Source organism: Euprymna scolopes, chromosome 20 (genome assembly GCF_053919585.1).
Source record: "Euprymna scolopes isolate OS-2025 chromosome 20, ASM5391958v1, whole genome shotgun sequence".
Classification (NCBI taxonomy): domain Eukaryota; kingdom Metazoa; phylum Mollusca; class Cephalopoda; order Sepiida; family Sepiolidae; genus Euprymna; species Euprymna scolopes.
Genome location: NC_136501.1, coordinates 91,099,924 through 91,127,308, shown reverse-complemented (window position 1 = coordinate 91,127,308; position 27,385 = coordinate 91,099,924). Strand labels below are relative to the sequence as shown.

At 32.3% G+C, this 27,385-nt stretch overlaps 1 protein-coding gene across 38 annotated transcripts in view; it reads left to right on the top strand.

Moving 5' to 3' along the window:
- The window catches only part of LOC145241638 (uncharacterized), a 530,026-nt gene that overhangs the window by 415,189 nt on the left and 87,452 nt on the right, over window positions 1-27,385 (top strand). For 37 of the 38 annotated variants that reach the window (XM_080104769.1, XM_080104766.1, XM_080104764.1 and 34 more), the window contains 3 exons: window positions 18,940-19,169; window positions 22,127-22,307; window positions 25,299-25,403. In XM_080104769.1, the coding sequence (XP_079960895.1) occupies window positions 18,940-19,169; window positions 22,127-22,307; window positions 25,299-25,403 (516 nt within the window). Of the gene's footprint in view, window positions 1-18,939; window positions 19,170-22,126; window positions 22,312-25,298; window positions 25,404-27,385 lie in introns of all 38 variants that reach the window. The other variant, XM_080104731.1, reaches the window with a different exon arrangement.

The window sequence follows — 27,385 nt, the reverse complement described above, 5'->3', positions numbered from 1 at the left end:
TAATCAGAAAGCGAAAAGTCGAAACTTTGAGGGGTATCAGAATCAGTATGTAACAGAGTGTAGACACACACATGGTTGTTGTATGCAAATGACCGAGCCGTGTGCGAGATGACGTCAAGGCAAAGAAGAAAATAAAAAGATTATAAAATGGAGAACGTGTGTGCAGAATAATGATCATGATCATGTTTTATTAAGGAAAACCTGAAACATGAGTTGGAACAATTACATTGAGAGCATTGCCAGGACCGCTGCGAAAAAGGTAGGTTCTCTCTACCATGCTAGAAAGCTACTAACGCCCGAAAGTATCCTGTACCTCTATAAGGCCACCATTTGCCCATGTATGGAGTATTGTCATATTTGGGTTGGTGCATCTGCTACTAGTCTCTCACTCTTAGACAAGGTTCAAAAGAGAGTCTCAAACCTGATAGGTCCTGAACTGTTATCTAGGCTTCAGCCTCTGTCCCATCGACGAAATGTAGCATCCCTCTGCCTGTTCTACAAGTACTTTAACAGTAAATGCTCCGACGAACTGCAAGCACTTGCACCCCCTCAACGTAAATACCTCCGACAACCCGACAAGCACCAAAATCCCACCCCTTCACAGTTGAGATCCCTAGTAAGAGAACCTTCTCCTCCAGTAGTTTCTTCTGCAGAACCGTTAGACTTATAAATTCTCTTCCGGGTTCCTGCTTCCCCAACTGTACTGACATGCAGAAGTTCAAGTGTAACGTGAACCGACATCTTGCTGCTCAACTCCCCACATAATACTCCTGTAGCTTATATCCCTGATAGTAGCCCCCTACATCAAAGTGGCAATGTGCCTTGTTTGGGGTAAAAATGTAATAAAAAAAAAATTTTTTTTAAGTACCTGGAAAGTCATTGTTCTTTGCGACGGAGTCTACATGTTGGTTGTCTACATGTTAACACGTATGTAAACGTGTTGCAACGTTACAAGTATCGGAATTAAAAATTAAAAAAAAATTTTTTTTTAAATTGAACGTTTTTTCCGATTCCAAAAACGATTCATATAAATTTTTCTTTTTTTGTTGTTGTTTAAAACTTAATTTGCCCTAATTAATACAAATAAATAAAACAGATTTATGTGAGTGTGTCTGTGTGAAAATATTTAACCAATAAACTCCTAAACTATTGGCCACGTAACACTGAAATTAACAGGGAATGGTAATCATACGCAAAGGATGGTTTATAATGAGTAAAATCTTTGTTTGGATGGATAACGCACACAGAAGTCAGCAATTTGAAATGCAAATTGTTCATTTCAACTTGCCGACATATTTGTATTAGTTTGCACATGCATAAAACGAATCATAGCTAAAAGTTTTTTTTTTTTTATAAATGAGTCACCACTTATCAAGGCCCAGAAGCCACTCGAGGTTAAGGGTTTATAAGTGTACAGTGGTCAATGGGACAATGACGTAGTAATTGTTAGTAGTGGAAGTGGTCTCATTTTAAAACTTTGTCTATCGGGTTAGCTATAACAGTAGGGAATGTGGCTGGAGCGCTATATGTTTTGGGTTCAATTCCAGCTGATGACACCCAAGTCTTTTTTTTTTTTTTTCACTTTTGAAAGCAGTACTATATATTAGGTATAATATTCAAGGTGTAATATTAAATACGAAATCTGCATGTATTAAAATATATTTTCCTACAGACACACACACATACATCTACTGTTTTATTTATATACATAAGAATTGTGAGCGACGATCTTGCAACATCATCTTGAAAACATACTGAAGAAACAAGGGAGATAAATCCGAATTGAAATTTTAGAAAGCCATTCTTAACATGAGGAGGGGGCCATTGCCATTTACAAAGTAAAATTCGCCTAAAAAAAAATTTTTTTTTTTTTTTTAAATAAAAAATAAACCTATATGATCAATTTATGTGATTTTTTTTTTTTTTTTAATTGAGACTCAGAACTTATCAAGGCCCGGAGGCCACTCGAGGATAAGGGTTAATGAATGTAAGGTGGTAGTGTAAATTGGGTAGAATTTGATTATTTTGGGGGACGGCTTTACAAGAACTTTTTTTACATTGGATTTGAAGGCAATCATGTTGTATTCAACCAGGAAGCAGGCCAACAGGAGAGTTCGGTACACAATATTCCCCCCCCCCCGTATCAGTATGTACAATACATCATGCAGATTCTTCTCTATTTTTATTTTCACATAGGGGAGAGGGTCTAAAAAAAGCTCTATTTTTTTTTTTTTTTAAACATTTTTACATTAAAATTTTAAATAGACATATACGATACCCTACCATTTAAAAAAATTTTTTTTTAAGTTCTTCCAATTTTTATTAATTACAAAATTCATTTTCAGTTTTCCCTAAAAGATTCGGTAAAAATTAAAAAAAAAATAATGTGTAAATTTTATTCAATAGGTTTATTTTTCTGTGCACATTTGGCATAAAATAGGTGTATGGCAAACCCTGTAGTTGTTATTTTCCAAATGTGGCCGAGTAATTCCCAGGTTTCGGAAGTTTCTACAGCATGACAAACATCCTAACACCTTTCACCTATAATCGGAATAATGATAGATTCCACAACAAAGGTTGCTACTTGTTGCGGCTTCCAACGATATTGCAGTGTCCATTACAGACAGCGTGAAAGAAAATAAAAACTGCTGAAAATGGTTTGACCTTTAGCTTGGGCCACTTTTCCTTGACAGGTTGAACTTTTAGGGACACAGGGAGGAGGGTGAGATTTGTTATTTTTTGTTTCCCTTCTATTATTATTATTATTTTTTTTTTTTTGTGGAGGAGGTGTTTTTCTATTTTGATCCCATTTAACTGCTCACTTGTGTTTTTACTTCAAGATTAGGAGGGGTTGATTTTTTTTTTTATTTGTCTTTTTATTTATGTATTTAAAGAAAGGGAAGGACTTCACATACATAAAAAAGACGTTATTTTTTTTTTTACTCTGCCTCTTCCAAAACAATTGGTTCATTCATTCATTTTGCATGAACCAGATGATTCTATTGTTGGCATTGAAACCCCCCCCCACACACACACACACTTTTCTAATTAGAATTCTTTCTGGAAAAACATAGAGGTACTGCATGAAGGTTGCCAACATCCTAAGTGAAAGTGTTTCTGTGGAACAAACTGGATTCGAATTTGGCTCATCCAAGTTGTCAGACAGTGTCAACCATTTAGCTACTGTCACATTCCAAAACAATCAGTAAGAGCAGATAGTTTCAACAATTCTTCTGGAACTTATTAAAAAAAAAAAAATAAAAGGCCTTCTCTGTATATATATCAATCAAAGTTTGAGGCGTGTAGTCATATAATCAACAACGAAGGGTTATTAGCAGTTTCTTGTTGATTGTCTATGTACTTGTGTCGAGGCGATTAATTGGAATCAGGAATCTTAAAAATTGGAACTTTTAGGGGTATCAGAATCATGGAAAAGTTGCGTTTATTTTCTGATACCAAAAATGATTCTTTTGTCTTTTTTCTTTTTTATTTGATTTTGTTTAAAGCAGAATTTTCCACTTCTGGTAGTAATTATAAAATAATAAATATTTATTGATTTTAAACTAACAACACTAAAATTAAAACTAAAATCCATAGATCATCCCTTACAAGTGTATTTTTACGCCTGAGAAAATATCTGCACATTTAACGTGTGTTTTTATGATAATTGGGAAAAATAACTAATTTATAGTTAAAAGTAACATTGTCTTTACTAAACTATTCTCTGAATACTTGGAAATTGATATATAGGGTATTCAGGACATTTTGATTTGGTTTTTAGTCTGTAAAAATAGCTGCTAAAGGGTCAAAATTGAAAAGTTTTCCTTGGCAGGAGTAAATTGACTAATTTCTAAGCTTACATGTATAGAGATTTTTCGCTTGAAGTCGCTTAGTTTTTTGTCTTTTTTTTTTTAATCCATCTGGCAATAGCTCTGATGGTAACGATGAAGGCTGCAGCACTAAATAATGACTAAGGTTGAAGTGCTGAATATTTTAGTTTCAATTCCAGCTGATGTCACCAATTTTTTTTTTTTAATAAATCGTTACTATGTATATTGGGTACAAAATCATGATTATCAATAGATAATTTGCTCTGTAGTACTAAATACGAAATTGACATTAATTAAAATATCATATTTAAGCATTTTTTTACAACCGGGCAACGCCGGGCGGTCTGCTAGTATAACTATAGTTTTACCTGAATATAAAAGTCATTTTTAGGAAAGAAATGTTCATTTAGCAAAGTTTATTCAAATTTGTGTTTTAGTAGAAAATGTTCAGTGAATACACAGACACAAGGACAAGGATGTGTATGTTTCTATATTTGTTAGTGTGGATATGTGTGTGAGAGTAATAGACAATGTGTATGTGTGGCCCAGCTTTGTTCTGTCAGTGTGTGTAAGTGGATAGCGATTTGCTTCTGATCTCTTATTAGTGTGTAGTACGTGATGAGGAAACTTGTACGTGCGTTTGAAGTATTCTTTTTGTGTTCCTAAAAGTACTGGGGCTAAAGGTGTTATATGTTCTGGTCCATTTCTGATGTCCGGATGTTCACTAGCTTGGATCTGCTTTTGTTACTTTATTTTTTCCACTTCTATTGAAATTTCCAACTTCATGTCGGCTAGTTACATTTTGAGTTTAAATCAAAGAGCTGGGGGCGGGGCATTTTCACTGATTTAAAAATGTTTAGCTGGCATAGCCTTGTGAAAACTCTTTCTTTCTGAAGCAAAGTGAAGAGCCTAGCTAAACAAAATGGAGAAAGAAAGGGAGTGGCTATTCAAGCCGGTAGCTTTTTGGCAGTTGTTTGTTTGAATCACATCTCCTTTCACTATGAAAGCTCGGAAAACATGGGAGGAATTAAGCCCAAGGTTAGCTTTGGCTACATTGAAAGAATGGATGAGATTTATTGGGTCAATAGATGTAGAACAGTTGAAGTAGCAGGTCCAGTTCATGGTAGAAGGCCAAGGAAAACATGGGAGAACAGGATAAAAATGGATTTGAAGGAAAGAGGAATACCTGGTCAGAGTTAGATTATGTTGGAAATCAATTTCTGAAGGTCATCCAGCACAAGTATGTGGAACACATTCAACTAAATAAGATGACGATGATAATGATGCTGATTTATTGGTGGCATGATGGATACTCATGCAAACTATAGATGAACCAAATTTCTTGCTTATCCATGTAGATGATTGGTTCAATTTTATGTAATGCTAGCAGGGCTACCCGGTGTTGCCCCGGTCATAAAAGTTGTATATTTGTATTAAGACTCGGATCTCTTTTTCTATCTTGTTCTCTCCAACCCACTATTTCTCCTCCGCCCAGTCTATTCCTTTTTAGCCGGCGGGACACACATACAACTCTCATTTGTATAATAGATTCATCAAGTAATAAGCCGGTATTTTCTTTCCGAATTACCATAAAAACTCGGACCCCCCCCCCCACAGTCTTGATGAAAACTGACCCAATTGACCCTTAGAGAATTAGTATTTTTTTTTCTGAAATTTATATATTACTAGCGGGGGTACCCGGCGTTGCCCGTGTGTTTGGATGTGTGTGTGTTTTTGGGTAAATGAAAACAAAAATCGTTGGTTGTTTTAAAAAAAAAAGCAAAGCCTTGACACGCAGTTGGAAAATAATAAAGTGTGAAAAAGAACGTGCGACTTGGCAGGTGTTGGCTTCTTTTTTTTATACGAAAAAAAAGCTTAATACACATGCGGTGATCGAAAATTGTTGAATATTTATCTTTTGAAAGCCGGGCAAATTAAATAGACAGGCGACCCCGGTTGTTAACTCGTAGATATTACCATTTAGGCGCCATATAAAATGTTTTAAGAAGTTGTGAGGCGATCGATCGGTTCTCGGAAAAAAAGCCTTTCTTGGACATACACACAAAAACGCACACACACACGCAAACATTTTCACTTTTATATTTATAGATTTGTCTAGGGCAACACTGATCAATAAAAATGCTAACTTTTTAGGTATTTGTTTTGTAGTATTTTACTTTTAGCTAGATATACATGCACACAGATAACTGCTTTTTATGATGGTTTGGATCTCAATAAAAATAAAAACGTAAGGACAATCTGCATAGGTAGAGATCCTTCTCACCAAAATTCAAATCTATATATATCTAATAATCTAAATATATTGGACAAATATTTTACGTCTTTTCAGTAAAAAAAAAAAAAAAAATTAAAATAAATAAAGGTAAACTACTTGTCTATGCCGATTTTTTTTTTTTTTTTTTTTTGTGGAAATCGGTCCAGACAAGGCATGAAGCCACTTGATATAAGGAGCTAATATAAATATATATTACTTCAAGGTCAAAAACTTGCCAGAAAAACTGATCCAGAAAACAGCAATTCTTCCCTCTTTGTCAGAAACAGCGCTCCGGGAATGTGAGGACTAAAGGACAAAATAAGGGAAGCGGGAGTTATGAGGTTGATGAAAATCAACCCAAGATCCTTTTTCTACTCTCCTTAACTTATGCGTAGCATACTCGTTAAAACATCATGCAATTTAACAACAGATCCTCAACCTCTGGCAGACTGTCACTTAGTGTAGGCGATACTAAGAATGCAATTACGAAATATTTATGACTTCTACCCAGTCATGGCTAACCGAATGAGAATAAGCTACCCTTATAGATTTAAATAAAGGGTCCCTACTACTAACCATTAGTCTTTAAGTCGGATTAAAAAGCTGAACAACTTTTCTGCAGATTAAACTGCTACTAAACCCTTTGATGATCTTTCAACTAACGCATTTTTACTTTTCTTTCTTTTTTTTTTTTAATCCTCGTACATATCGGGCCCCATGGCTACGAAATGTAGAAAGGGTTGCGTGAAATGTAACAATTTATAAAAATAAATGGTACTTATTTAAAATTACACTTAATTAAAAAAAAAAAAAATACAGAAAAATACAGAAAAATCTTCATGATGTACGTACTCATCACGGAACAAAGATGCCATGAAATCATGTAAATTGATCAAGTAACTTCTTTTTAATGATTTTTTTTTTCTTTTTACAATTTTTAGAGCAAATTATATTCAGTGCAAGATTGCTTTTAATCTCGATGGGTCGAATTGAGTTACCCTTAACAATGGCTGCCAAAACTAAATCTTAAAATTTGATTTTCTTAATTAAAAAATATATATATTATAGGAGACAATAGGAATGGAAAATGAATTCACAAAGACTATACAAGTTAGAAAAGCATTTCATCCAAGGCATGAAAATTGTTAAACAAAATGTTTTTACTATAGGCTTTAAAAATAAAGGTACAAGATTCAATTTGAAATTTATTTATCTTCAAAGTGCACTTTTATAAATTTTACAAAGTAAGGTATAAAAATTTAATTTAAATTGAATCAAAAAATTACCTTGGATTTATTTTATGTAATGTACATTCTGTTGCACTTTAAAAAAAAATCATTGAAAATTTTATATCTATATCATTAATTGCTATGTTTTTAAATTGCAACAAAATGTACATTACATAAAATAAATCCAAGGTAATTTTTTGATTCAATTTAAATTAAATTTTTATACCTTTGTAAAATTTATAAAAGTGCACTTTGAAGATAAATAAATTTCAAATTGAATCTTGTACCTTTATTTTTAAATTCTATAGTAAAAACATTTTTAACAATTTTTATGCCTTGGATGAAATGCTTTTCTAACTTGTATCTTATATTTTAAAACTCTCCTTATTTCAGTTTGTATTTCTCCTCACACCACAACTCATTTTTGCAACACCCTCTTTGTATTATTACAGGTCTGAATATTCTTTCTGTTTCAGTTTGTATTTCTCCTCATGCCTCAACTCATTTTTTGCAACTCCCTCTTTATAATAAAGGTCTGAATAATGAGAAAATCTGAATTTTTTTTTAACAAAAACTTTAAAATAACTTTTTTAGATTAAATTTTTATACGTTATACGTTTTAAAATAACTTTTTTCGATTAAATTTTTATGCGTTTAGTCTACATTGCACTGTAGAGAACCTACGGTCGGTTTTATCAAATTATTTTTAATGGCTTGAATTAAAGTTTAAAATGCATAAGTATCATGATTCAATTGTGCTCTACAAAGAAACGTCCATTTCGAACATGCCCTTGTTTTATCAATGAACCTACAGTTTATTTATTTATTATTATTTTTTTTTTTTACGTCGGGCCATTTTGCTTGTGCAGTGAGAAATCTTCTAAAATGCACTTCTGATGTAAGGCTGTATAAGGGTGTTAACTTCTGTCAAAATCAGACTGTTCTTTCTTTAATCAGATTTTTTCAATGATCGATTTTCGATAATTATTGGAGGTATTCCGATATAAAATATATCCAAGTACACTTCCAAACACATCAAGTACATTTGTGTGTAATTAAACAAAAAAAAAAAAAAAATGCCCAGCCGTTTCGGAGTCTATAGGGAACGAACACACACAGTCTTTTATATACAAGTAGAGATTTATTAACGTAATTAGGTCACAAGTTTTAAGTAAACTGAAAGAAATACTCACTCGTGGACTAATTTCCTGACTTAATTTCCCTTGAAATATTTTATGCTACGTATAGTAAAAATAGATTATTTAAAATAAATAAATAAAATAGATTATTAAAAAAAAAACAAAAAAAACTTGGTGCTTATGCGCTTATGTTACCGTGCTATTCTTTTAATATAATAATTTCTTGTTGAATTCAAGTTTTACATTTTTTTCTTTTTTTATTAAATTGTTAAGCGAAAGTACAGAATAGTTACCAAACACCATCCCCCACCCCCACCCATATTAAAAATGGCTTTCTAAATAATAACGTTATTATTTCAGCACGATAATAGTACTAAAAGCTTTTTTGTGTTATTGTTTTCCGTTTCGGGAACCCAAGTTTAATTTTGTGTAGTCGTCTTTTAGCTATCCTAACTCATTACCAGATTTTCTCGAACCAGTATAGGCATTCATTTGAGGCTGATGTGATGTATATAGGTACATTAAACCTTTGTGGTCTGTGTGAGGAGGGTGGGGATCTGATGGCCGTTCTCCCTCTTTTAACATTTTTTTTTTTTTTTAACTTCTTTACTTCGTATCCAATGTCCCACCCCTTTCTGTTTATTTGTGAGTACGTCTGAATCGTTCTCTACGTGTGAGTAGGAAGTGTGGGATCGGCATTGAGGCAACCCCCGTCTTGAATTGATGATGGCGCAAGAAGGGTGACTCCCTTTCCCCCCGTTTCACCCCAACCTTCGCACCCGACGTACTTCGCCTTCGTTTCATGACTTACTATAAACGCGTATCGGTTTGCGTGATTGGCCATGAAAAGGGATTTTTAATGCTCAACACTATTCCCCTCATTTTTCCACCATACATGGCGTTGTTACTCGTAACTTGGGATTATTATTATTGTGTTCACAAATCTGTTGCCGTTTCTCACGGCCCAACTCTCCTACCCTCCCCTTCTCTCTGAAGGCATAGGCATTTTTCTTTTTACTTAAATCTTTGTCGTGTGTTGTAAAAATCCTGTCGTGTTATTTGGGGGAGAGTGGCCAACTGGCCATGCTGAGGAAACCTTACCTTTCTTCTATGCCCGGGCCCCCGCGGCCCCCAGGTCAAGCCCCAAAGTCGAGGCCGGCCACGAAGACGGGCACTGCCGCTAGCAAGAAATCGACTTTAACGGTCACCAGCCCTACAAAGACTAATAAAAAGCAGGTTCGTTTTCTTCTATTAAAAAAATATATATATATTATTTAGTGAAATAAAGTTTGCAGTGTCTTTATTTTTTAATTACTTAATGTAGAACATGGTGTAATTTTAATTTTTAAATAAGTACGAACGTACGGTTTCCCGTTTAAGCTAATTTGCAGTTTTCAAATATTATCAATAATAATAATTGCAAGACATTAAAAAGTTTAAAAAGTTATTACTTGGGATGGTTCATATTGTTTTATTTATTTATCTTTTAATCATTGTTTTAATGTTAACATTATTGATATAATGGAAATATACCGCATTTTTATTTTATAGGAACATTTTTAGTTATTTTTGTTTTGTTATTTCTTCCTCTTGTTGTCCATACGGAAACGTACATTTCGAATTAAAATAAAAACTTAGTTTCCGTTTTTTGCATAATTTTCAAACATTTGAGTGGTTCAGAAGAATAAGCGACTCGAAGTCCGCAGCAAACAGTGTTAGATAAAAAAAATACTTTGTTTATTATTTTATGCAAAAAATAATTAAGTATAATAGCGAATTTTTAATCTGAGACTGTTTGCTACCGACTTCGAGTCGCCTGTTTTTCTGCATCACCGTTTCGCGTTTCGACTGAACGCGACTTAAAAAAAATGCATCGCTGTCTGTACTGTATAAAATTCAGACAAGGTCTCGTGTTTCTCGACAACTTTGAAAATATGCATTGAATTATTTTTATTTTGGGTGCTTGCTTCTTATTTAAAAATTATACTTATTAAAAAAATACAGAGAAATCTTTAAGATGTACACAAAACGAACAATCATACACATTGATGAAATAGATCATTTTTTAACTAATAAAATAAATAATTATGATTTTTTAGCGATCTTGAGGCAGGGGGCTGATTTTGATCTCGATAGTTCGAATTGAGTTGTCTTTCTCTTATTCATTTAACATGGGCGATAAAAATCATACGTCTCGCTTCGTTATCAAATTTGATTTTCTTATTTAAAAAAAGCAAAAACACTACTTGTTGATCAGTTTAGGTGATTTTTTCGAATATAAAATGAATAAAATAAAAAACGGCGCTTCTACACTATTGGGACGAAATTTCAAAAATCGTAAAACTCAATTTCACATGAAATTTCACATATCAAGATGATTATATCCAAAAATTATGGAAATTGATAAGGTAGGAAATTATTTATTAAAGAAAATAAAACTAGAATTTGATGAAAATGATCGTAAGACACGGGAGAGTTTAAAAGGGCGGCAATTTTCCGTTTTGATTTAAACAAGATGACGGCAATTTTTCACCTGCTAACATGATTAAGTTTAGGCACCGCCAAAACTGGGGGGGGGGCAGGTCAGTACTTTTTGACGGACCGTCTTTTTAAAAATCTACCAAAAATCAGGTAATTATCCGATCAATACGAAATTTTCAGCGATTATTAGGAGAAGAATGAACTTTATAACAGTGTACTTATTTTTCATAAACGATATTTATATATATATATTTTTTTGCTTACAAAACCCCCCCTTGTTTTGAAGTGGGAACAAATATGCTTAAAATAATCATCTGAAACTGAATAAAACATATTGTGTTGTTGTAAGGGACAGAATTATAAATTAAAAAAAAAAAAAAAAAAAAAATTCGTTTGCATACCTTATTTTGACGTCTGAATATCAGAACTTCGATTGTGTTTAATTATCCCGCTTTTGAGTTTTGAAGTGTGAAATTCGGTGAATATGTTAAGTAAAATAATTAATTTAAGTTAAGCAAAACAAAAAAAAAAATTTTTTAATATTTATACGAAAAAAGCCATTTCAAAATTTTTGATAAATAAATTAACAATTTTTTTTTAGCGAGCCGAATAATGCATGACCATTATTAAACAGGGCATGCTTTGAATAATCGATACCAAAAAAAAAAATTCGATAAATATTGTGCCCTTTGTGTTAAAAATAGCATCATTTTTATCGATCTCGTTTGAAAACGTTTGCCGCCTTTCGACTACGGTGGACAAAACGCGCTGAAATAATTTTTTTTTATTCTGCTTTAAATTGCCCCCCCCCCATTTTGGGGAGCCTGGCCCCCACACACATACACATTAAAAACCAAACTCATACAAATGGTCACCCATCTGGTACTGGCCAGCCTCAGCTTAATAATACATTGAAATTTTCGTCACTGAAAAATAAGTTTTTTTGGCCTGTTTGGTCTTCCATAGTTTTCTTCCCATCAAAAGAAAACGTAAACAGAGTCGATCTGAACTCTACGACGATGCGAAATATCTGGTTACCTATATGAATAAGTGGAATTATTTGAAATTCAGGTACTTATATTATAATATTTTTGCATATTCTCTTAGAAAATCATCCTAAATCTTAGTTAGACAATAAATAAATTAATTAATTATTTCAAAAACCCTTTTTTTTTAATATTTAAGTACGTTTTTTATGCAAGACAAAAAATGTCAATTGTTAACTTTTTGGGAAAATTTAACATTTAAAATTGAATTAAAAATAGTAGAAAAAGTTTTACATTATTCTGTTTTCTATATGATAAAATTCAGGGTTTTATCTTTCTGGAAAAAAAAAAGTTACTCAGAAATAATGGATTTTAATAAATGTAATTTCGTTTTAAAAAACAATAACAACTTGATTTTGCGGCCATTTTTGGCGGTGCCTAATTAAGTTGTTTTGTATTATTATTCAGTAATATTTGGTTAATTTCGACTGCATAATTTGGAAGCTGCCATTGTAACTTATTAGAATTGACAAAAAAAATCAGTTGAAACCATTGTTTTTATCTGAAAACTCCATTTATCGACTACAAAATCTCGTCCCAATTCTGTAGAAGCGCATAAAAAAGAAATAAACTAGAGAGTGCGAATCGTAAGAAGGGAAGAAATTTTCTGAAAACGTTGAAAATCTTAAATCAACTTAGCAAAACTCAAATTTTACTAATTTTCTTAACTATTTTCATTAACAATTAATTTTCTACTTTATTTATAGCTTTTCGCAATTTTTAGATATGTTCATTGTTGCGACATGACAATTAAGTAGATACTATTGGTTCTACTTCAAATTCAATCTTCGAATTTCGCTCTAATAATGAAAAAGCACTAAAATATCTTAATAATTTGAAATATCCTGCAAAGGAACTGGCTTTCTTGGCTGTTCCAGTTTTCCTATTTAACTGCATCGAGAAACCGTGATATAAGTTAAAACGCACACAAGAAATAATATTCAGGTAGGTTGTCTTTGATAACATTTATTTGTCACATTTTTTTTTTTTTTATATACCACTATCCCATTTTTCTTCTTTTATAGTTATAAAATAAGATTAAAAAAAAACAAAAACATAAGACTATTTAGTGCTTCTACAGAATTGGAACCAATCAACCCGACTTTTAACGGGACTGAACTTGGAACTTAAGTCAGAGTTCCAAAAATTCGATCCAAATTCTATAGATTTGTTATTTAAATGTTAGATTGGCTGATACATTTCGGTAGTTTTAAAATATTTCTTTTGTGATCGTTGTTTTGGGTATTTTAGTCTATATTCAAATTTCGATAATCACTCAAAAAACGAAAATTAAACAAAATACTGATAGGATATTACCTTTTGCACAATTGATGGCATTTATTAGGGGTGTTTCTACCAGTACTTTGTTTAATTTTCGATTTTTGAGCGATTATCCATATTGAAATTAGACCTTTTTTTTGTGTGTGAACTCGACAGGTTTTACACTATTTTTAGCTTAAAACATTTTAAAATAAGTTAAAACACACACACACAACAGTAATTTAGTTATCCCTTGATAAAATTTACTTATGTATTTATTTTTTATCCCCTTTTTTGTTTTGTTAGCTATTCTGAAAATTCACCGCGTCATCTAAAAAATACGCTAACATGTTGTTCACTCATTTAAAAAGTGTCTTCCTTCAGATTGTATGCGTATTACTAAGTTGATTTTAGCTCCAAAACATTTAGCCTTGCATTATGTTAATTTTTTTAAATATATTCTTTAGGTTTGTTTTCTTTTGAAAAAGAGAAGTATATTCTCGAAATTATCAAAGACATTTACCATCCATGTTGTATTAAACAGCGAAAATAATTCACTGATTTATATGAATGATTTTACAAAATAAATAGATATATGAAGATTTATAATCTGAAGAGCTTCATTCGTTTGTCTATTTTTGTTCATATATCATGTCGCTTTAACATCCCGGTATTCTATGGTCAGCAGCCTTACACACACACACACACACACACACACACACACACGCACGCACGCACGCACGCGCGTGCGCACGCACACGCACTCCTGGTGAACCAAGCGCAAAAGAGATCCAGACAATTGCACTTAAGGAAACAACGAGGATACTAAAAAGAGCTCTCGGCTGGTTTCAGTAAAAAGCAGGACAATGTTAGCAATTGGTTTGGCTGCCCCATACCCAACGTTACACTCTTCAAAGGAAGATTAAAAAAAAAAAAAAAAAAGTATATAGATTTACTAACCAATTTGAGACAAGGGAATACGGACAATGCAGTGTGCGGGGGAGGGGCTTATGATACCTCTTTATGCCAGGGATTTCAAAGCCTAATGCTTTTCATCAGAAAAGGGGAGGTAGCAAGATAAGGATGCTACGTCTAGCAGTACACATATTAGGGGGTCTTGTATTGGTTGTATATATTAGAGAGAGGGTTCTCGATTCTAATTTTGACGTTTGCCATAAAATTAATATTTCAATTTTTAAATAATAATTATTCATTATGAAATACTGGCACTTCTACAGAATTGGAACGAGATTTTGTAGTCGATAAAAAACAATGGTTTCAACTGATTTTTGTTGTCAATTCTAATAAGTTACAATGGTAGCTTCCAAAGTATGCAGTCGAAATTACCTGAATATAACTGAATTATTAAACAAAACAACTTTAATCGTGTTAGCAAGTACAAAAATTGCCGCCATCTTGTTTAAATCAAAACGGAAAATTACCACCCTTTTGAACTCCCCTGTGTCTTACGATCGTTGTCATCAAATTCGTTTTTTTTTATTTTCTTTAATAAATAATTTTCTATGTTATCGATTTTCATAATTTTGTGATATAACCATCTTAAAAATACGAGGAATACGTAGATACCCTTGTTTTAATATGAAATTCAGTATTACGATATTCGAAATTTCGTCCCAATAGTGTAGAAGCGCCCAAATACTTAATATTTCCCCTCTTTGGCCATCTCATGGAGTCCCTCCCTCCTCCATCAGTTGAAAAACCAAAACGTAACTCTTAAAATATTTCAACAGTAATAAAAACGACTGGAGGTGAAGCAATGAATTCAAGCGGTACCCGATTGACCTGATCCTATAAGGGGGAGGGGTACACACAACATATGGACCTTTTTTTTATTCTGGCATAAAAAAAAAGGCCCTTGAAATGTTTTGCTACGTTTCCTCTAGGTCTGTTTTATTTATTTCCCATCTGCATATAAAGACGAATCACGAAACACGTGTATTTTCTTTTCTCACCTGATGAAAGATCTTCCATTTTTAGAGAAACCAGCTGTAGTTATAATTATGCTTGTTTGTTTGTTTGTAATAAAATCGTGTGATCTGAATTTAGATAAAAGGAACAGATGGATCATGTCCAGTAAAAATGCGATTGGATATTTTTTCTTCAAAACAACAAACCATTTTTTTTTTTTTTTTTTTTTTTTTTATTAATGAGATTAAGTTTATAACTGTAAAACATACTTGCGCACGCGTTAATCACCTAATTACGTTGCATCATATTTTTTTAATTGACAAAGGTGCATTATAGCTAACAATGTTTTTTTGGTGCTTGTTAAGATAGCCGACGGATCGATTTTTTTTTTTATTATTATTGTATTTAAGCAAAAACAGTATTACGTACTTAATTGTCATGTCGAACATAATAAATCTAAAAATTATGAAAATTCATCTGCTATTTGTGTTTTTAGGTTAAAAAAAAAAAGGATTTTATCGCTAGACTACAAAAAGTCATCAGAGTTTAATCTAAATTTTGCATTCCGGGTTATGTTCCCTATTTATGAACTCTTTGCCGTCTACTTTATAACAAAAATGCAATTTTACACACTTTTCCGTATAAATTACTTCTAACTATAAATAACTTCCTACTCGATGAATTTTCGTAATTTTTGGATATATTACTACTTTTGACACGACAATTAAGTAAGTATTGTTGTTTTTGCTTAAAACACTTTTTTAATTATCGATCTATCGACTCTATCTGAACAAGCACCGTTTACTATTACTATTATTATTATTATTATTTATGAAGTTCAGTCTGTAGGCACCTCCAAAAGTCACCACAGAATTACCCCCCCATATGTAAAACGATGTAACTTTATTATAAATTAATATTATCAATATAACTTTTGTACCATTTAAAAGAAGGGCAAAATAAACTAGTAATAATTTTTTACAAGTTTTTTCATCGCACGAAAATAATGAAATTGCGAGACGAAAATCGTGTTTACATAATTAGTGCTTTAAAATAACGTTCCCATGTAGTAAGTATTCCGAACGTGAAAACATACTCGTGTTTAATAAATCTAGCAAAAATCAACTAATGGTCAGATTTTCGAAATTTTCGATATTTATCCATTTTAGAATGAAATTACATATAAAATGCAGTTTCCGTAAAATATACAAGGGGAAATATTTTTTTTAGTGCGTGCCCTCCCCCATATTTATTTTTTCGAAATTTGAACAAAATATATTTAAATCTATCGAAATTTCTATTTATTATGAAACATGAGAGTTCAAATAAGTAAAAAAAAAAAATATTAATTTTTTTTAAATTTAAATACACGTATTGAACAAAAACTTGGAAGTTGCAATTAAAAAAATGACATAAATTTAATGTTTTTTTTTAAATAACATTTTTTTTCTAATCAATATATTGAATTGCCAAGAAAAAAAAACTTCGTAAACATTAATTAATTTTTAAAAGATTAAAACTTCATTATTTCAAAATGTTCCGTTACAACGTAGATTTTTAATTAATTGTGTTTAAATTCTTTTTTTTTTTTAATATTAAGTTTTAATATAAAAATGACTCTTGTCAGCTATATTATCGCCAAATTAAAACCGATCTAAAAATATTATTGCACAAAATATTGAACGTGTTATAGACGGCTCTCGCATTTGTTTGTGTCTTGGAAGCCTGTAGTTAACCAAATGAACATTCAGTAAAACCGTATTTCAAATTTAATATACAAATGTTTATATTATTATTAATCATTAAACTGTGTAAATCTTAATACCTAAAAAAAATTATAACAAAGATTAATTATTAATTGCAGTTTTAAGAAGATAAACAAAAGTTTTAAAAGATCATTAAGTCGCTTCTGCTTTTCCATAGTTCGTCTAGTTACCACAAGTTTGACGTCACGGAATTATGCATTCTTTTTTTTCACATTCGGTTGGCAATGCCTATCAGTCAGAAAAACAGTGCCTATTTAAATTGGCAATTAAAAGTAAAGAAAATTTGTTACTTGCACAGTTTAGTCAAGACATTAAAAAAATGAAAATATTGAAAAAAGGTTATATTGTACGTATCCATTTTGGACTGAAAATCTAAAAAAAATTTCACTTAATTTGATCGAGTGTTTTTTTTTTTTTTTTTTTTTTTTTTTTTTTTTACAGTGGAAAAACATTTTTATGAGAGCGCGTTGATGTCAGCCATCTTAGAATCTTTTGAACACGCCACGGGGAAATAACTCAATATAAAGCGCTGCCACTCCCTCCCCATCTTTATTACTAGCCTTTCTTCCTAAAAATCGAACCTTTTACCAGGTTTCGAAACCGATTTTGAATTCTGTCCAGGCAGGATAGAGTGCTGGGAGCAGCTACTGTCCAGATGTTGCAACAGTATTCCATCCTAGGGCGTACTTGGCTCCTATACAGGTAGAGGATTGCATTGGCAGTGAGATATATACTGTAGTATTAAAATGGGTATTTTTTCAGTTTAGGTCCACCTCCACGATTTTCTTTTAAATGACAACTTTTATAAGTTTTCTACTATGCTGAATACGAAAATCGCATTGAAATTTTGCAGAAATAAGTAGTTATCGAGATATAAAAAATTATATTATGCATTGTATTCTTTGGTGGCTATCATTTTTACGGGCGTCATAAACAAATCTACACGTGTAACAAAGATGGTCGCCAAAGAATACAATGCATAATACAACTTTTTATATCTTGATAACTAATTATTTCTTCAAAATTTCAAGACAATTTTTGTATTCAGCATGGCTGAAAACCTTTAAAAGTCGTCATTTAAAAGAAAATTGTGGAGGTGGACCTAATCTAAAAATTTACCTTAAAATGATCCAACCATTTTTCCTATCACCTTGGCAATGGATTTGATGTATGCATCTCATTTCAGATCAGAATTGAATGTCAGACCAAGAAGCTTGTCAAAAGATGGTGCTCCTCAACATGAGCGCCATTCATTTCAATCGAGGTGTGATAGTTAGAGTGGTGATGGGAAGAGAGAAGTTTCATTTTAGATGCATCAAAATTAACCAGCCACCGTTTTTGCTTATTGCAACATGTGCTCAAGATCAGAAGAGAAAGAATCAGAGAGGTCTTGGTCATTTCCGATCTTTGAAGTGTTACCATATATGGTAGTGTCATCTGCATAAATATCTACGAATGATCTAAGAATGTGGTTTGGATGATCCTTGATGAAGATCAGGAAGAAAGTTGGGCCCAGGATGGAACCCTGAGGGTCATCAGCGTTGATACTATGAGCTTCTAATTTCTGCCCATCAACCACTAATCTTATAAACCAATCAGAGAGAAAGGATTTAATAATTGAAAAGACATTTCCTGTTATATTATAGCTGGAGATCTTGTGAAATAGACCTTTATGCCATACCTTATTAAAAGCCTTTGTTATGTCAAGAGCAATTGCTCTCTTATAAAAACGTATTTTATGAAGAAAACACATTTTTTTATAATAGAGATATTTGTTATTTCAAACACTTTTTGTTTTGTGACAAAATCCTTAAATATTATGCAGTGAAAAATATTGGTTCTTATTTTTTATACTGAAAATAAATATTGTAAATATATGAGAGAGAAATGAATGCAAATTGAAGTTGGTTGAATCTTGAAGAAAAATTACATATTTTTATTTATTTGCTCTAATGAGTTTTTGATTGTAATTGATTTCTTTTAGACCAAATCATCCAGCAAAGAGAAGGGAGCCCGTGAATCGCCTAACAGAGAAGGCACCCCAACTCTGCCGGAAGATGTGATGACCCGCTCTACCAATGATCAAATGTCTAGATCTACTCAGGACATTACTGAGGAGGAGTACAAGTTGAAGTTAGCAGAGAAGAGACGCCAGGCAAGAGAAAAAGCCGAAAGAGAGGCAGAGTTGGAGAGACAGAGACAAGAAGAGCTCCGGTAAGTCTTGTTTGAATAATTTAAAAAAAAAAAAGATTTTGGGTATTCGTTTTTTCTTTTTTTGACTTATCCTCATCTTCATAGTTGTTGTTGTTTCACTATATTTTGGTCAACTCATCCTCTGGCCTTCTTCAGGTGGTTAACCACGACGGGATAGGAATGTTGAGACTTGTGTCTGTATCCCCAGTAATTACTGCCTTCCATAGTTGTTGTCTCATCATGTTTTGGCCAAGTAACCCTCTGGCCTGTAGGATAGGATTGAAACCATCTTCAGACGATGCTCACCTGAAACTGAAAAGATTCAATGCCTCTATCCACTGCACCATATACAAATTATGAAGCCTCATCTTAAAGGATTCCAAAAAATAAAATATAAAAAAAAGTATTAATTTATTTATTGCAAACTATTATTCTCATCTTTCTTAGTTGTTGTTTCACGATGTTTTAACATCCAAACATCATGAACTTTGGAATATAGACTAAAGAGTTGACGCTATCCGCGTTCTTTTATATTTTTGGTGAAAGGAAAGTTCCAGATGGAACACCACAATATAGAACATTCCAGAAGCTCTTAAAAAAGAATATTTTTATTTTTTAAATTTAGAACATTCCAGAAGCTCTTAAAAAGAACATTTTCATATTCTAATTTTAATGTAATATTTTTAATAGTAATGATTATACATTTTTAATATTATTAAAAGAAATTCTAATATCTTAATACTTTTATGAGGAATATGTCCTCTAATGGCATTATATATTCCAGGTTGTAGTTATATCTCCCAAGACCTGGATAAGAGTTACCCATAGATTCTGTGCTCATCCTAATTCTTGTCAATACTGCATAGTGATCGCCATTTTGATCAACCCTCTCCTCTCACGGTTCTTGGTGCTGATGAGATTATATCTAAACTCTGAAACAATCGTACACTATCTCTGGTTGTTTTTTATTTGAACATAGAAATGAATTGTACTAATTCATTAAATTCATTTACCCCCTGTTTGATTTACTATAGATCTTTAGTTAGGACAACACACACCTACACACACGCGTTGAGCTGATTTTATATCTGCAGTATTTTGGATAAATTGTTTTAAATTCATATGCTTCACCGTCTGGTGTTTACTCAGAGATGTACTGGCAATCTCCTTTCGCATTATGTTTTGCAGTCCTGAACGCACTGCTTCAGAATTGCGTAAATGAACATGTATCAGTCACATTTTCAAAGAAAAAAAAAATGAAAAATGCATTCATACATATGCGTGAAGGCATAATGATCTCTGCCTATTTATTCGTTTCTCTTGAAGGAATCCTTGGGAAGTTCTTATCTAGAATGTGTAGATTTATATCCGGCTACTAGATTGGTGCCGTGACATTTTTTATTAAACAAAATGGAGATAGATGTGCAGCATAGGACAGAATTAAGTCTCTAGAGTTGTAAGCCATGTTTAGTCCTGGAGGTGACTGGTTCTCAGTAGACAGTTCTCGAGTTGGAAGCCACAGAGCAAAAGATTCTTCCCGTGTTGACACAAAGAAAACCTATGCGAAGTTGCTACAGAAAAGGTTTAATTTTTATGGAGCAATTCTGGTTTCTGATTGGTTGGTAGCAAAACGTGAATTAATTTGATTCATCAGTTCCTAGCAGCATCGTTTATAAATAGAATCTCCCGACTGTGCGGGATTATATTCATTCATTATCGTTCAAAAATATTGTAACAAAGTCTATTTCTGTCGCATGTATAATGTCTATCATAGTTAGATCTTCCGTCTACTTGCTGGAATGTAACAGTTGCTTCTGTTGCCTACAGATTATTTCATGGTTCTTGCCCCACCGCAATGCTTAAATACCACCATATGCTGCGATTGAACAAACCAAACTTGTGATGATATACATTCACATTAGACCCTCTGCGTAATTAATCACACTGGTGTTTGCTCAGATGTACGGGCGATCTCGTTTTACATTAGGTTTTGCAGTCTGAACGTACTGCCTCAGAACTGTGTGGATGAACACGTATCACTGTCAGATTTTTGGAGCTCTGTATTGTCTAACAATTGTGATGTTCACAACTTTTATGCATTCGATAATTAGCTTAGTAGCTGCTGTCAGTTGCTAACGCTTTTATCACCCTGGCTTAAAAAAAAAAAAATATTACTTCTGGTTAACGCTGGATACTGTTTTTACATTTTTTGCTATATTTTTGGCCAATTTCAAAGATAACTTCTCATAATTTAATTTTTTAATGTTTATCTTTCTAGACTAAAGTCTAATCATTTCAATGAGTTATGAAACGTGAGAAAATGTGTGATGAATTATGTTGTATATTAAGTTCGCAAGGGTTGGTTATGATGTTGGAATCCATTTCTCATCACATAAGTTTTTTCAAAGCCACATAGTAAATCTGATTTGTGCATCATTCCTTTTTTTTTTTTTTTGCAGACTGTTATCCTCATCTTTATTGTTGTTGTTTTACTACATTTCAGCCAACTGATCCTCTGGCCTTCTTCAATGCCTCTATCCATCTATAGAGGCATTGAGTCTCTATGGTTCCAAATGAACATTGTCTGAGAATAGCAGTTTCAATCCTACCCAAGCAGGCCAGAGGATTAGTTGGTCAAAACATGGTGAGACAACAACTATGAAAGGCAGTAATTACTGGGGATGCAGTTATAAGACTTAAAATTCCTATCCCGTCACGGTTAATCACCTGAAGAAGGCCAGAGGATAAGTTGGCCAGAACATAGTGAAACAACAACAATTATGAAGATGAGGATAACAGTCTGCAAAAAAAAAAAAAAAAAGGAATGAACAAATTCTGAAGCCTTATCTCAAAGGATTAAAAAAAAATGAAATGAATAAATCTAATTTCTTAATATCTTGAGCGGATGTATCCACTTAACGCAAACTTTTGAGGTAAAGATATTTATTGTGCTGATGTCATTTTGATTTCTCCTTTAGACGACAGGAAGAAGAAAGACTCCGTTTAGAAGAGTTGGAGCAGAAACGTCTTGAGGAAGAATCCATACGACTTGCAGAAGAAGCCAAGAAAGCAGAGGAAGAAAGATTTCTGAAGGCCATAGAAGCTGAAGAACAAAGGAAGAAAGAGGAAGCAGAACGTTTGGAAATTGAAAAAAAACAGGCAAGTTTATTTTTATACAAGGAATGTAACGGTTACCAACGTAAATTATGGAATTGACTAAGTGTAATCCAATCCAGTCAGATTTATTGCCTTTGTTTGTAAGATATTTGAACATCATTTCAGCTAATAATAAAATAGCAACTTTTATTCAACAAATAGTTCATTTTTATACAAGGAATGTAACGGTTACCAACGTAAATTATGGAATTGAATAAGTGTAATCCAATCCAGTCAAATTTATTGCCTTTATTTGTAAGATATTTGAACATCATTTCAGCTAATAATAAAATAGCAACTTTTATTCAACAAATAGATTACAGAGGATATTTTTTTTTTGCACATTAAATAACCTGAAAAGATTTGATTTGCTGTAAAATAAACAATATAAGTATTAGCAACAGTAAAATTCTATTACACATTAATTACACAATTTGTTCAAATTTAAAATTTAGATCTGTTTCTCCCTTTCCTATACTTTTTTGCATCTCCATTGTCTACTGTTTGATTCTTCGCACATGTATGGCTGGTTATTTGTGTCCGTACATATAAAGCACTGCCAGCAGTTCTGTTGACTCTTTTGTCCTATTTTATTTTAAATCTTTGATATTACTCTTATATATACATTATTATCTTATGCCCATTTAAAAAAAAAAAGAAAAGATCTCTGATCACCAAAGATGTTTCAGAAAAAAATAATTAAAAATTAACTCATCACAGTATCACTAATATATAAAAAAAAAAATAAATTTAGACTTTACTCATTTTGGAATGAATTGTGTTAAAATCGAATTCTTTTCGTTTTTTTTTCTATTGATTTAACTGATTAAACAAAAACTACTCTGTTTTGATTTTCATGTAATGCAACTGTCACAAAATTACAAGTCTATCACCTCTAATAGCAGATGATACTACATGCAAAACCTGTGTTATCTATCTATCTATAAGGCAAAACGGACGCGCGAGTTTTTGTATGTCCAAGAAAGGCCTTTTTCACCGAGGTGGGGTGGGGGAATTACTATCGCTTAGAACTTCTTATATACCGTGTAGATCATAATATGTACGAATTGCAAACGCACGTCGTGGTTAGATTTATTTACAGTGACTTTTACAAAATGATTGCTATTTCGGCTTCTCACATGTTTTTCATATATAAGTGAAACTCATGTGAAACTAAGGACTCCTCGGCCTACAGGCCGGGAGCATCCAGAAAGCAATGGACGTATGATCAATGTCAGTGAAAACCGTCATATCAGACAATTGCTTTACACGTGTTTATAGCTAGTAGTCATTGGGACGGAGGAGGCTGGTCAAAGGAGAAAGAAAGGGAAATCTATTCAGTGTGTTGTCATGGGTGTGCGGGTGTGTCGATGTATTGATGAGAGCAGTTCTTTAGCATGATAAATAAAGTTTGTGTGGGTACCGCACGTGGAAATAAGTGGTAGTTAGAAGTTAGAAGTTAGCTGCTGGCTTATTGAGCTCACGTTTGATTGAGAGCTGGCTTGTGATTTGACAAGTCAGGGAGAAAATGGATTTCAAATCTCAAACCACGAGAATTAGCTCCTGCCTGTGATTGTAGTGTGTTTTGGCTGCTACATAATCTTGGATTAATCTTTAGATTTTATTTGGAATATTTCATTTTTTTTATTTTTTTTTATTAATATTCAGATTACAATTACAGATTAGATATTAAGATTATAATTTTTTTTTTTTTTTTTTTTCTCCATCAAAATTTCAAATATACAGTAAAATACCCTTTTTTATTTTCGTCTTTTTTTGGGGGTGGGGTGGGGGCTTTTCAAATCGTATAATGTTGAAGCAAATTCTGGATAAAAAGATCAGTAGCTAAGAACGTAGCACATGGCACTTTCAAGTGAATAAGAAATAATGTCCGTATCTTCAAAAGTATTGTTTATATCATTTGAACTCTTCAGACGATTGTTCTCATCTTGAAAATCGTTTTCACAATGTTTCAGTTGATGTAACCTCCAACCTTCTTCAGGCGTATCTTGTCAAACTCAGGAATTTCAAAAAGAAGCCTTTATTTATTTCAAAGGGCTATCATGCTCTTGTTCCATCAGCCATAACTGGATAGAGGTCCTAAGTAATTTGCAATTGTATTTTTTTGGTTGCCCACACTGAGAATTGTACTTTCAACCTTCAGGACAATATCACTTTTACAGTTGATTTTTCTAAGTACTCTAACCACTGTGCCACTGGTTGTTGCGGAGCATACTACCCCCATGAAGTAAATAAAGGGTTTTGTTTGAAATTCTGTCCAACTTCTCAAATTCAACAGAAACATTTCTGAGTTAAACAAGATATTAATAATTCGATATATTAAAAATAATAAGCCATTAGAATCAGTGTAAACAATGGTTTCCAGGAGGACAATATTTCTTATCCATTTAAAAAAAATATAGTTTTTTTTTTATTGCATGTTTAATTTCTCACATAAGTTTAATGTTTAACTATTTATAAAATGATCTCCCCAGCTAAAAATTGAACTGAAAATTTTTCAATTTATTAAAATAATCTGAGAATTTAATATTCAATACATATTTAAAATATTATATTTTTATTAGAAATTTACTGCCCTCACCTGGTGTTGCCTGAGATTCAGTGAAATTCTTTAAAATTTTATTTTGTACATTTTAAAATTTAAGGTAGACAACTCCTATTGTATAATCTTAAATTTAAAATGAGTTATCCCCCTTGTTTATTTTATTTATTTATTTTAAATTTAGGAAGATAAAAATGTTTGGATTCTTATCCCCTATATTAAAAGTTAAAAATAAAGAAAAATCTGTATAGTGTATGTACCTGTGACAAAACGAGAATATCATATTCCAAAATTCATATTACTTGATCAAGTAGTTTTATTTTTACAAAAGTTTATGAGTATCTTTTTATCTCAACAAGTCTGCACCAGTAAACTAAAATTGTCCTACATATTTTCCACTTATTTTTATTCATCTTCTTTAATTTATCTAGAAAGAGGAGGCAGAAAGAAAGGCTAAAGAAGAAGCAGAGCGTATAGAGAAGGAGAGAATTGAAAGGGCAAAGAAGGAGGAAGAAGAAAGATTGGCCCGAAAGAAGGTAAATACATTTTTATTATATATTTATATATATATATATATATATATATATCTTTTTCTTTATTATATATAGAAATCTGAGGTTATTGTTTTCCAGAGGTTAAGTAACTAATGAAGTTTAATAAGATTAATACAAGAGTGCTCAATACCAAAGTAGAGCAAGGTATACTCTTTATTTTTACATAAGCAGTAATATGTTGCTACACATTCATGAGCATGTTTCGGTCAGCTAGTTACAAGTAACTAGAGACCTCTTCAGGCAGTACAGCATATATGAAAACAGAGTTTGCAATCTAATCTAGATACAAAAGCAGAGTTTGCAATCTAGATTAGATTGCAAACTCTGTTTTCATATATGCTGTATTGCCCGAAGAGGTCTCTAGTTACTTGTAACTAGCTGACCGAAACATGCTCATGAATGTGTAGCAACATATTACTGCTTATGCAAAAATAAAGAGTATGTGTGTGTGTGTGTGTGTGTGTATTTAGGCAGCATTTTTTCATTCAAGCAAACATTGTTAAAAACATTAAAAATATTTGAAGCTATCTACATCAAACTCAACAGACTACAATTAATAATATTGCTTATAAAACCATCAATAAACCAGCAACTCACGAAATGTAAACAAAAAGGTTTGTTTTACATTTCTGAATTTTTGAGATGAGGATTGGTTATTCTTATTACTGTTCTCATCTTGAGTGTCATTTTCAGTTGATGTAACCTCTGACCTTCCGCAAGGACCCACGGTACAGTGGTTAGAGTACTTGGAAAAAGCAATTGCAAAAGTGATATTCTCCTGAAAGTTGAATGTTCAATTCTCAGTGCGGGTGACCGAAAAATACGATTGTGAATTGCAAGCTGTACGTGGCCAAACCACCCGAAGTGGCAAGCATTTAAAGCAATGGTTCTTAATTGGGGGTGGCACAGAAAGTATTCTGAGGGGTGTGAGGGGAGGTATTCCCCACTGAGGGAATTAGCACGACAGATTATCGGGCACAAAACAGATCCAAGACCACACAATATACAGTTTGTATCGCTCATCATTACTGAATTTTCTCTGTACTAGCATTTGTCTTGAATGCTAGTATGTTAATAATAGTTACTATTGTAAGTATGAATGCCCATTTTGAGTAGGGCATTTCTTTTTTTGAAAGGGTGGAGTGGGGTATCATTCTGATACATGATGAAAGAGTCCACGGGCTAGACAAAAAGGTTGAGAATAAATGGCCTAATGGCATCTGTAACTTTTCACAACAAAACTCGTCTAACTACAACCACTATAAACAATTTTCGTTTCTTCCTCTGTAATTCCAGTGATATCAAACTTTTGATAAAGCACAACCGAGAAGGTCCTTCCTTCAGTTTGTATCATCTGATTATGGCGCACTCATTTAACTAAAATTCTGATTACCCGCAACTGAAATCCTACTTCAGATCTCTTCTATAATGAAACTAACCAATCAGGTCCACTTATCGTATACAGGGTGGCTGTTTAGTTAGAATTAAACTTATTTTCAAAACAAAAATGCAAAATAAAGTCTTTGAAAAACTTCATGACATGTTATGGAACAAAGATGTCATATTCCAAAAATTTTATAAATTAATAGTTTTTATTTTATTTATATTTTTTTTAGTTTTATAAATAAGGGGGAGACAACTCTATACTATTGAGATCAAAATTAGTCTTGTAATGGCTACAATTTCCTATTAAAATCACTGAAATTCTTTTAAAAAAAAATTTTTATAAAAAGAAGCAAAAACTACTCAATCAATTTTCATGATTTTTGGAATATGCCATCTTCGTTCTGTGACTTATACGTACATCATAAAGACTTTTATGCAATTTAGTTTTTGTTTTTTAAAATAGGTTGAATTCTAAATAAGCACTACAAGGTGTTATGAGCCGTGCATTATTTATTTTTTTTTTTTATGTATTAACTAATCACTATTTATGAAAATCCAAAGGCTACTCGAATAGGAGT